Source organism: Helianthus annuus, chromosome 5, assembly GCF_002127325.2.
Source record: "Helianthus annuus cultivar XRQ/B chromosome 5, HanXRQr2.0-SUNRISE, whole genome shotgun sequence".
Classification (NCBI taxonomy): Eukaryota; Viridiplantae; Streptophyta; class Magnoliopsida; order Asterales; family Asteraceae; genus Helianthus; species Helianthus annuus.
The window spans coordinates 177,068,114-177,080,968 of record NC_035437.2 but is presented as its reverse complement, the minus strand read 5'-3'; the positions used below and the strand labels follow the sequence as shown (position 1 = coordinate 177,080,968).

At 34.0% G+C, this 12,855-nt stretch overlaps 1 protein-coding gene across 1 annotated transcript; it reads left to right on the top strand.

Moving 5' to 3' along the window:
* The first annotated feature begins 9,352 nt into the window (after positions 1 to 9,352).
* On the top strand, positions 9,353 to 12,855 carry LOC110942404 (transport inhibitor response 1-like protein). Its single transcript, XM_022184157.2, has 3 exons — positions 9,353 to 10,212; positions 10,341 to 10,851; positions 11,552 to 12,855. Exons 1-3 carry the CDS (start codon positions 9,683 to 9,685, stop codon positions 12,314 to 12,316), a joined length of 1,806 nt encoding a protein of 601 aa, XP_022039849.1. The 5' UTR covers positions 9,353 to 9,682; the 3' UTR covers positions 12,317 to 12,855.

The following is a 12,855-nucleotide window of genomic DNA, read 5'->3' as shown; positions in this document are numbered from 1 at the left end:
ATGATTGCCAATGCCTGAAACATTGATTTCAAGTCCCCAAGAATGTATCTTTATAAAGTTAAAGATAGTATGAACTAAAATAGTCAAGTTGAGTGTTGTACAACTCATGATATATTCTGATAAAGAGCAATATAAGTTTGATAATATTATCCATCTTTATCAAATGTTTTTTCTTAAAAGTTCAATATAATCGCAATTTACAGTGATGATGCTTGAGCATCATCAAGAGAAACTGGCGAGCTTTTAGAATGGGAATTTTTTTAATGACCCTAGCACAGTCTAATTATTACTCGACTTGCAGTTCGAATATATTTGTAATCATACTTTATTCATCTATCAAACTACATCTAGAAGATGTTGGTGGGACATTTTAGTATGTAGAGAGCTCAACCTTATAGTATGTTAAAGGTTGTTGAGACATTTTTTATAAGAAATGATTATTATCATCTCATACCAAAGTAGAGATTCTCATTTCAAAAGTACCATGGCTAAAGTGCAATTGTACATTAACTTAACTTTCGTGCTATGCATGATAATATATATTTTTATTTGAATTTATCAACATGATATAGCACATGTCCAATGAGGAGACATTTGAATGGTAAAGCAGATATGTCGATACCCTAAAGGTAAGAATGATACGTGTCTATATTTTACTAACCCATGAAAGCTAGTTTTGTTAGTCTTGTAGATATAAAGAATGTAACACAAATAGTCTTGGATCTTATGATATTTGTTCGCAAGAGGAAGAACTAGAAGTCTCACAAGAAGATTTTAAAACATTACTCAACATAAAGGATTGCACTTCAAGGCATCAAACGACAAATCATTCTACAAAAGTTTTGAGCAACTTTCGGGGATGATGGACACACTTTACTTAAAGGATACATATTATAATGAGGGGGAGATTTATTCAAGTTGCACTCTTTTTCCCTTAACTAAGTTTTATCCCAATGGGTTTTCTTAGTAAGGTTTTTAATGAGGCAACATACCTGATCCAGAAGTATCAGGGGGAGACAATACGCGCTGCACTCTTTTTCCCTTAGCTGAGGTTTTGTCCCACTGGGTTTTCCTGGCAATGTTTTTAACGAGGCATCATATCCAAGCATATTAAAAGGATAATGTACCCCTTGCTTTTATCATATGTGGATAGTCAAGGGGGAGTGTTATGAATATATTATTTATTAATGACCATCCACATTACCAACTCCCATATCATTTATGTATGTATTAATGTCATAGTGCCTATATATATTGGCATTTGTAAATGATGTACCTCTCAATGAATAATAGTTCTTTATTCTATCTTTCTCTATGTGTTTCTTTGATTATGTTTATATACTAGTCGCTAATAGGCCGTTATTTTACAACAGTAACTAATTAGACAAATGTCATAAATTTATACATTAATGTTTTTTTTTTTTTTGCTTTTCGTATTTCATCTCTTCATATTCTTATTCATATTATTAATTAAAAAACTAATTTCAATTATATATTATCTGAAAAATTGTTTTATAATTAATAAATCCTTTTTACTGACTATTTAATATTTTTTTTATTAAATTTGTGTAATACACCGTTTTCTAGTGAGAAAATGTTGCAACTAAGTGGAAAGCAATGCTCCAATAAAGAGTGATACATTGTTATAACTTTAAGGTAAATAAATATAAATATAAAAATATATGACAGTGGCTTATTGCTATAATATAAACCGAATCTAAAGGCACTCGTATTTAAAGGGCCCAAATATTTGTAGGAATTGACTATACACGATTCTCATTTGTTTTTTCTCTCTGATCACAACCCACTCAGCTCATCATATATGGATAAATATTTATGTTGGAATGGCCATTTGTTTTAGTGTTTTTTTTTCTTCATATATTGGATATGCTGATTTAGGTTTTAACTTGTTTAAATTTCGAGTTTTGACATGAAGAATAAAGAGTTAGCATACTTCAAAGGTTTATTTTTTAAAGCTAAAATCCACTCTTAATTTTAATCTGTGTGAATTGTGCCTCTTCTAAGACCATGTGTAGTGGTAGCAATTTATAATGCCCCCACCATAAGGCATTATATGACATGTGGCATCCTAGTCACACTTGGGCATTATAACAAAAGTGGTGTAGTGGGCATAATGCCCTATAATGCCCTACCAATCATTAAACCAAAAAAAAAAAAAAAAAAAAACTATTTTCTCATTGGCTAGTCAAACCCATTTAAACCTTCCACAATTCATTTAGGCGTTTTCATTAAAACGCCAAACCCATTTTTCTTTGCCCTATAATGCCCTATAATGCCCTATGTAATGGAGAAGGGGGCGTTTTTTTTGCCCTATAATGCCCCATAATGCCCCACTACACATGGTCTAAGAACGTATAAAAAGATACGTATTATTATATTGAGTTATAAAAAAGACCTTGTGATGTTATAATATGTTTTAGGCTCTGAAAAAGGTTGAGCCGACTTTTCAATATATGATTAATATAGCTTAATTTTTATTTGGGACGTAAAAACTAAAAAGGGAAATCGGCCAACATCAGTATTAAAATGATTGAGTTAATTACATAGTTAGTCCCTGTGGTTTGCACAAAATAACATACTTAGGTACTAATAGTTTAAAATCACCTTTTAGGGTATTAATTTTTCATTTTGTAACGTTTGGAGATATTAACTTCTTGGGTATTAACATAGTTAGTCCTTGTGGTTTGCACAAAAATAACATACTTAGATACTAATAGAATGTGATTTTAAACCTACAAATAACGTTAATACCTCCAAACGTTACAAAATGAAAAGTTAATACCCTAGAATGTGATTTTAAACTATTAGTATCTAAGTATATTATTTAGTCAAACCACAGGGACTAACTATGTAATTAACTCTAAAATGATTGGTTTAGGATGGTATTCCAGGTTATAGAAATAAAGAATATACAAATAGAAATTGGTATCTTTACTAGTTCTTTCAACATTAAATATTTAGACCTAAACATCATCTAACATTATTTTTGTGAGGATTTGAACTCACACTATATATATATATGAGAGACAACTACCATACTATTAAACCACTAGGTGTTTTAGATTATAAGTATATATGTACTAAACTACTAATTCAATACAAAGAAAAGAATATCTATTTTAAAGAACGTTCATAAAGAATCTAAATGTCACCAACCAATAAAATACAGTCACTTCATTTTTAATTAAATCCATAGAAAAGTACCCAAATTAATAGGGGTATTCACAGAGAAGTGCACTAATGGCACCAACCAATGAGGGACAACCACCTCCACATTCACAATCAGTTTCCACTAGCCGATATCTAAAACCGAACCACCTGCCACGGTGTTACCAAAGTACTCGAACAAACCGAATGAGATACCTGAGTACCCTAACAAATTACTAATAGTTACTGGTTTTTAAATGCATAATAAATCTGTAGTTAAATTTATTTATTAATTGGGTGGGGGATTTGGGTTGGTAGGTACCAAAAATCTCAGAAAGGCCGAAACAATAATTCAATATGGTACAATAGAACAATGTTTGGGTCAAGCCAGCCCTAGGCCCCTTGCCCTTGGCTGAAGAACTCCAGTCCTAAACGGTCTATAGTAGCCTAGTCTAATATAATACAAAGCCCTAACCTAAATATTCGGCCTTTTGGGCTAGAATGGTCCGGACCGGGGGCTGTATCTATATGGGTTTCTTCTTTATACTTTTTTCATCTTTGTGATTAGATCATTTAGTATATAATTTTTTGAATGAAAAGTATATCATATTAATATAAAAGAAATAGAATTCTTCTTTATATAATTTATAAACGCGTTTAAGTCTTTTTGAGTTAGGTAATCAATCTATACAACCCACCACTATTTATAGTTGATTATTAGGGCAAAAATCGTTTTTCACCACTAAATTTTTTTTTTTGAGTTGGGTAATCAACATATACAGCCTAATCAACCTATACAACCCACCACCATATAGCCATTCGGAACGGTTAGAATATGTTCATGCCTTTTTGCAACGGTAGGAACCGGGCATTATCCGGGTCGAGTAGGAACCGGGTAGGACTTGATTTTAAAAAAATATGTGAAACCAGCTACGACCTATCGGGTATAAAAAAGTAGGGACTGGTTCCTCCTACCGGGTAGAAATGAGAACCGGTTTCAAATCGGATACACCCTCTTGGATACGGAATCGGTTATTTTGTGCACCTCTACCAAAAAAGTGGACCACTACTCTTTATGGGTTTAAAAATTTTCATGTTTGGCCGCGCCTTTATGGAGTTCGATCTAGAACTGGGCTCATCTTTAGCCCCCGTAGCTTCTTTTTTATTTTTCATTATATTTAGAGGAAAAATGTGCTAACATTTACCAGTGAGGGCTTTTTACATAAAATCATGAAAGTTTTGAGTTTTAACATGTTATTTTTCATGTTATTCTTTTTATTTTACAGTTAAATATCTAATAATTTAAAGCTTAAGAAATTATATAAATAAAAGGTTTATATAAAAGCTTAGCATGCTACAAAGAGGGTTTGTTTTCATCTATATAATACTAGGTTATAACTCATTGTATACACGGGGTTGAATAAATAAATTTTATATACTAAATAATAAAACAATATATCTTTAAAACCTCATTTATTGTACGGGTTGAATAAATATAATTTTATATATTAAATAATAAAAAATTATATCTATAAGAACCATATTGTACAGGTTGAATAAATGTAATTTTATATACAAAATAAAAAAGTTATATCTTTAAAACCACGTGTATTACACGGGTTAAATAAATGTAATATTGTTTATCAAATAATAAAATAATACATTTTTAAAAAACCCCATTTATTACACGGGTTGAATAAATGTAATTTTATATACCGAACAATAAAAAAATCTACATCTTTAAAAATATGCGCATTACACGGTTTGAATAAATGTAATTTTCTGTACTAAATAATAAAAAATATATATCCTTAAAAAAACCTCGTGTATTGTACGAATTGAGTAAATCTAATTTTATATATCAAATAATAAAAAGATATATCTTAAAAAACCTCATGTGTTACATGGGACGAGTAAATGTAATTTTATACAGTGAAAATAAAAATATTTAATATATTAATACAAAGTTTGGTTTTCGTGATAAAAATAGATTATTCTGTTGTTGCAAAATTTGTTAACGAAGTCTCAATAAATATAACCCTTTATTAAAACTCCGTAAATGTATAAATGATAAATAATATTAGTTAATTTTATTTTAAATTTCGTAAGATTTATTTTATACCAAACTAAACAAAACGTTCAAATATAATTAATTCAAATAAATAATATTATAAATGAGAAGATTAAACTAAATAATAATTATTCATAAGATATTAAACTATTAATATTTAGTAGGAGAGTTATCTGTAATATAAGATATTAAATAAAATAATATTTTGTAAGAGAATTATCTATATTTAATAAGAAGAGATTAAATTAAAATAATAATTATCTATAAGAGATGCCCTAATATGATAACAAGTGTCCTTAAAGTGGTTTCTTTTATTATAGTAGTTAGATACTCATCAGCAACTATGTGAAACATTTAACCAACACCCATTAGACTAGAGGGTATGGGGGCCGGCTGAGGCCCGGCTTGGCCCGGCGCCGGTCCCCCACACCGCCCCCACTCCTCCCTAGGCAACTTCGGCTCCCACAAGACGGAGAGGACGGGCCTCTCTCCTCTCTCCTCACACACACAACTATACATACATACATACATATATATATATATATATATATATATATATATATATATATATATATATATATAAAGGGGTTCATCCCCCACCCCCTAGGTCCATCACCTTCAAGCCCCTCCTACGTGGCGGTGATGTGACGGCCCATCCCCTTGGGGATGAGGCTCTCCATACCCTCCAGTCTTAGAGAAGGATATTGGGTTAAGGTTTTGTTAGAAAAAGGCAAAACCCGAACCATAACCCATTTTGGTCTCTTGTGGCCATCACTCAAGAAAAGTACCGCATTGTATGGGTAGACGACGATATGTAACTCGTAGACTTTACTTTCTGCCATATATAACAACGAGGTTGGTGATGAGTAGCGGGCATCACATGAGAATAAATGATTGAATGAGAAATAGGAGTGTTTCAGTGGACTAATTTTGTTCCTTGTTAAGAAGAATTGTACAATTGTTTTAATTAATACTCATTTTAAGGGAGACGGAGAATAAACTTAACTAGTCAAATAGAAAAAGAAACATATTTAACATGTAACTTAAATTAAATAAATATTACATTATTAATAAAAAAAACTAGTGGGGAACAGGCACGGGAGCGACAATTTGCTTATTTTTTAGTTGAAATGATAGACAATTCCGATATTTACTACCAGTGTGGGACTTATATAAAACTAATAAGAAGTAAAAATATCATGAAAACTTTCAAAAAGATCAATCTATTCTAACAAATTTGTTGTTGTGACATGCGTGACAACATGATCTCAATTGATGCATCATCTGTGGCAGAGACATATTTTTCCTGGGTTTTACCCCTTTCAAACAAAACAAAACAAATGGAATTAAAAAGGGTGTGCAATTCGGATCCTTACCTTTTAGGATTTGGCCAATTTTCTTTTTTCAAGATAAGAAACGACAAATTGATTTTAAAGTTTGAAAGTCTCAAAAGACAAACCCCAAAGTCATTTTTAGTTTGTTGTTTGTTTTTTTGAGCAAATTCTAATCTAGTTCATGTAAACTAAAGAATTAGAAATGTCCATTTTAAACTAAACACAACCCAACCCAACCTAACCCAACCCGAATCCAAAGCCACCCAAACCCGACCAACCCGAACATTATATGCGTCGGTTCTGGGTCACTTTTCCTAGCCAAAACCCCAAACAACCTGCCCCGAATAACCCAAAACACGAAAAAAAAACCCGAACTTTTATTGTTTTTTATAGATGTGAATTACCATTGATTTGATAATACCATTCGATAGTAGATGAGATTCATTAAGACGACCCAAAACTATCTCCTTCTGCTGCAACCTATTAAAAAAGGTTCCCAGCATTTAATTTAATGTTCAAAGTATTTGGAATGCACAATCCATATTATGATAGGAAAAATTGCAAAGCCAGATTCCACATATCTACAAAAGTAAGAAGATAAGTTACTACAAGAAACAAATTTCTAAAATACCTAGGCCTACCGATGGCGTTTCAGAGTTGCATTGCATGACATTTGCTCGCAAAATCCATTCAATTATTCTTCATGGTTTTTATCCAAAACTCATTTTTATTTGTACTTAATTCCTCAAGAAATTCATAATCTTTATTTGTATTTAGTCTAGCAATTTCACTTTTCAATGACTTAAAGAGTAATGGTATCGCAAAAGCAACCAAAAACAAATAATTAACTCAATTTAATTATAGATCGAAGAGAATGACAAACCTCATAATATTGGGTGTAAACTTTAAGACTGTTTCTTTCCCAATTGGTAGCATAACTAGTTGCAAAAACTCTTGGTTTCCTACTTTCCTCTTGATATTAGGTAGCAAAACATCAGATGCCACGTCAGCAAAAACTAACTATGTTAGGGTTCAGTTAGTTAAGGAGTATTATCGGCCAATAAGTTGAAAGTTGGGAGTGCTGGTGTACAAATCGAAAGTTGGGAGTGTTATCGGCCAATTGATAAAAGTTCGGGTTATTTAAATTCAATATCCCTTAATTTAATTCAATTAGTGAATTCAATTGAATGCATTACTTACAAGAACTTAAAAGTTCCTTATAATTAATTTATGAAGATAACTAATGTCATTCTTAACACTTTTATTTAATTCCTTAATTTAATTCAATTAATGGAAGACATAAGAGAGCATGGATTCCATGGATCAAATGTGTAGATTGCCCTCAAAGTGTCTTAAAACTTTAGACAATGTCCAAGTTTATCCCCTCTAAAATGGCTTGCTTTATTTATATACGTGGCTTCAAAACTTGTACATATGGTAAAATTACCAAAAGGGTAAAAAAAACTCTGTTTCTTAATAAGGTAAATATAGATGATGTTGACCATAGCCTTTCAAATTTGTAACTTAGTAAACGACCCTCAATTAACTTATGCATATTTGGCTAAAAATTCTTCAAAAATTGTCTCATCATTTTGATCGTCTCTTAAATTGTCCATCCATTTATGGTAGGACCTGTGAAATCTTTCAAGCACTATTGATATACTTGTCGCTTTTGAAAATATTTGATCACTTATTCGTGTGGTTGCAAAACCCATTTCCTCGTCAAATTTATCCTTATTATAATTCCAAATATCAGGACCAAATACTAGGGATGAGCAATTTGGTACAAGTATCGAAAAATACCGGTACCGAATAAATTTCGAAGTGGTACTTTCAGTTCGGTACGGTACGGTATTTTACCGACTTTTTACTTTGGAATATTGTACCGAGCACTTTCGGTACCAATACAATTCTTTGCCAAATTTCGTGATTGGTATCAATCTCATCCCACCAAATACATCACATGTACCCTCCTCGTTTAAGTCTAAGATCTAACGTCTACAAAAGCAAGGCCCAAGGCCTAATTACCGTCTTCAGTCCAAACAAGAATACTTGAAAGCATTTCGAAAGTATGGTGAAGTTAAACGTTTGCAAGACAATAGTGTTTTTGAGTTTTTCATAAGTGTGTGTGTGTGTTTTATAAGTTGTACTCAACCAAATATTTATACCAACATGGAATGACAAAATGGTGATTGGGGGGGGGGGGGGGCTAGAATTCAACTGCAAACAGTCAAATGACCGTTTCTAACAACTAGAATGAGCCCAATGGTCGAAAACGGTTCAGGTTGGGGACCGCTTCAGGGGTAAAACCGATTTGGTTCTTGTGTCCAAGTGTGAAACCGGTGCAGAACTGTTGGTTCCAAATGGTTTAGGACTAGTTTTAGGTGAAACCCAGGGGGGGTGTGAATGCTCTAACACACTTAATCACTTATCCTCTAAAAACAAGTTTTAAATCTAAACAAATGACATGGTCCATTAGAAAAGACAAAAACTTATGAACACTCGGGTTTGGAAGCGAAGGTCTTGGATTCAGGTCTCGCAACAATAATAGATAATTAGATATTAAAAGAAATTTGTTGTTAAAAAGTTCAAAACAATAACAAATGACCAATGATGTGAAAATCTTTTTTACTACAAATAGGTTAAAAATCCATTTGATGTAGAATCAGAAATAAATTACCAAAAATAATAACATTGGTCATTTGTGTATACTCCTGCAAACTTACCAAAAAGGAAAGTTGAAAAATAGCATCAAGATAAGAGAGAGAAAACACTGAAGAGTAAGAGTGTGTGTATGTAGAAGATAAAAGACAAAACCTTTGCATAAAGAAAACCCAAAGCCTTCACAATAATAGAGTGAGTGATCCAGCCAGCCAGCCCCCCATCCTCTCTTGTGCACTTTCAGATCAACAAACCACCAACAATAATATAATCCCAATACAATACCTGTTGTTGATGAGAGAGAAAACCCAAACCCAAACCCAAACCCATATCATATTATTATTTTATTATAATTATAATATAATTTAATCTCCCTGATCTACCCCCAAAGATTCCATCTTTTTTATACCCCATTTCCCATACTCCCACAGTTATCAATCTGGATCACATGAACAACAACCAAATGTGTGAATCCGACGGCAAATCAAGAACCGGTTCCGGCACCGGAGAGTATTTCATCACATACCCAGATCAAGTTCTCGAAAACGTACTCGAAAACGTTTTACTTTTCTTGAAATCACGATACGACCGTAACGCGGTTTCACTGGTCTGCAAATCATGGTACCGTGCGGAAGCCTACACCAGATCGGACCTCTTCATCGGAAACTGCTACTCGGTAGCTCCTCGTCGGGTCACCCAACGCTTCACCCGGGTCCGGTCGGTTACCATAAAGGGTAAGCCCCGGTTTGCTGATTTTAGCTTGCTGCCTCAAGATTGGGGTGCGCATTTCACCCCTTGGGTTCTTACCATGGCCTCTGCTTATCGTGCGCTTGAAAAGATCCACCTTAAACGGATGTCTGTTACTGATGATGATCTTGCTGTGGTGGCCCACTCGTTTCCCAATTTTAAAGAGCTTGTTTTGGTCTGTTGTGATGGGTTTGGTACCTCTGGACTTGCTGTTGTTGTTAGTGAGTGCAGGTAATGATTTTATCCCCAATTTGTTAACTTTATGTTATATAAGGGTTAGATCTGTTGTTTAGCTATCTGGGTATTTGTTTAAATTGTGTTTTAGATGAAAAAGTTATCTACTTGATGAATGTTTTTAGGTGTTTGAGAGTTCTTGAATTGATTGAAGATGAGGTTACTGATGATGAAGTTGACTGGATTTCGTGTTTTCCGGGTGACGGTGTGACAAATTTGGAATCTTTAGCTTTTGATTGTGTTGAATCTGCTATAAATCTTGAGTCTTTAGAGAAGCTAGTGGCTAGATCACCTATGTTAAAGAAACTTAGATTGAATCGGCATGTTAGTATATCGCAGCTTTATCGGTTGCTTATCAGGGCGCCGCGGTTGACTCATTTAGGAACTGGATCTTTTAGTCCTTCCGAGGAACAACCGCAAAATGACAACAGTCGAGAATCGGATTATCTTTCTGCATTTGCTGCTTGCAGATCGATTGTTTGTCTTTCGGGGTTTAGAGAAATCGCACCTGAGTATCTTCCTGCGATTGTTCCGATTTGCGCTAATCTTACGTCGTTAAATCTTAGCTATGCCAACATTGATGCTGAGCAGTTGAAACCTGTTATCCGTCTCTGCCATAAGCTTCAGGTTTTCTGGGTAAGTCGTATTCGTTTATTTTTCTTTTATGTAATGTTTATGATCAGCGTTACGCCTAAAATGATTATAATTATTGAAAGTTCCAAGTCTTTATCGTAAATTATGCGTAAGTAGATCCTTGTTATTGTCTATTTGTCAAACATTACACTAAAAAGATGGTAATTTTTCGGAAATTTTGAATCTTTGTTTAAATTTTGCATAATTAGATCCTTATTTCAAGTGTATTATAAAATTACATCTAGAAGATCATTATGGATTTTTTCAATTTCTAATCTTTATTTAAAAGAGTAAATTACGTTTTTGGCCCCTGTGGTTATATCACTTTTACTATATTAGCCCAAAATAAGATTTTTTAACATAACTGCCCCCATGGTTTCTATAACTAACCATTTTGGCCCCTAAGTCTAGAGATCATGGGGGCCAAAATGGTTAGTTATAGAGACCATGGGGGCTAAAATGGTTAGACTTAGGGGCCAAAATGGTTAGTTATAGAGACTATGGGGGCAGATATGTTAAAAATTATTATTTTGGGCTAATATAGTAAAAGTGATATAACCACAGGGGCCAAAAATGTAATTTACTCTATTTAAAATTAACGCATATTTAGATGTTTGTTAATGTCTATGATCAACATTGCACCAAAAAGAAGCCCGAATAGTTCTAACGATGCAGATCCTATTGCTTTTAATCGTTGTTTCAGGTTCTTGATTCAATCTGCGATGAAGGGCTTCAAGCAGTGGCAGAAACATGCAAAGATCTCCGTGAGCTTCGGGTTTTCCCGATTGACGCATCAGAAAATGCTGAGGGGCCCGTTTCAGAAGTTGGTCTACTCGCGATTGCATTAGGCTGTAGAAAACTACAGTCAATTCTTTACTTTTGTCAACAGATGACTAATGCTGCGGTTGTAGCCATGTCTAAAAACTGCCCGGATCTCGTAGTCTTCCGGCTCTGTATAATCGGTCGGTACAGACCCGACCGTGTAACCGGTGAACCAATGGACGAAGGTTTCGGAGCAATTGTCAAGAACTGTAAGAAGCTGACCCGGCTCGCGGTTTCTGGTTTGCTAACCGATAAGGCATTTTGTTACATAGGGCAATACGGTAAATTGGTGAGAACTCTATCAGTGGCGTTTGCGGGAGATAGTGATATGGGGCTGAAATACGTGTTGGAAGGGTGCGCCAATTTGCAAAAACTCGAAATTAGAGATAGCCCGTTTGGTGATTCGGCTTTGTTGTCAGGTTTGCACCATTTCTATAACATGAGATTCGTTTGGATGTCATCGTGTCGAGTGACCCGAGAAGGGTGTTTGAATGTGGCCCGTCATTTGCCAAGATTAGTGGTGGAAGTGTTTCGAAGAGATGAGGAGGAAGGTGGGGAGAGGGGTGATTTTGTCGATACATTATATATGTATCGATCTTTAGATGGCCCACGGGCCGATGCTCCACGGTTTGTCAGGATCTTATGATGGCCCAACCCAATCGGAAAGTCTTTTTCTTTGTGGTAAAGATTCAGTTTTTCTTTCTCACCTCGGGTTTATGTCGAAAATGGAAGGCCCTACATGGTTTATGTTTTTTTTTTCTCTTTCACTTTTTTCGCTTAATATTCATTAAGTTTCGGATCAAGATGCGGGAATTAGGGTAATTTTCTTATCGAATCAGAGATTGATCCTGAAAACAGCCAGCAGACTACATTTGAAACTTGCTTTATGTTTGGATCAATCTTCTATCCGGGGCTATAACGGTCAATCCGCATTTGTGCTAAAGAATTTTGTACCTTGTGCATCTAATGTTGTACATTGAGATGAGGATTTGATAATCTTGTAGCTCTAGACAGATGAGGGGGTAGGTTATTGTTATAGTGTATTCTTTTATGTTTTCTGTATGTTTTGACAACTCCTGTAATAGTTAAAAATTAGAAACTATGCTATAGGGACTTGTACCTTGTCCATTGAGAGTTGTACATTTGATTTAAGTTTTGATAATTTGTAGCTTGAGGAATTAATTA

Bases quoted from the DNA above. Each gene is read 5' to 3' on its own strand.
- LOC110942404 (XM_022184157.2), top strand. From the start codon at position 9,683: ATGAACAACAACCAAATGTGTGAATCCGACGGCAAATCAAGAACCGGT. The intron at 10,213-10,340 runs GTAATGATTTTA...GAATGTTTTTAG, and splicing joins GTTGTTGTTAGTGAGTGCAG to GTGTTTGAGAGTTCTTGAAT. The intron at 10,852-11,551 runs GTAAGTCGTATT...TCGTTGTTTCAG, and splicing joins ATAAGCTTCAGGTTTTCTGG to GTTCTTGATTCAATCTGCGA.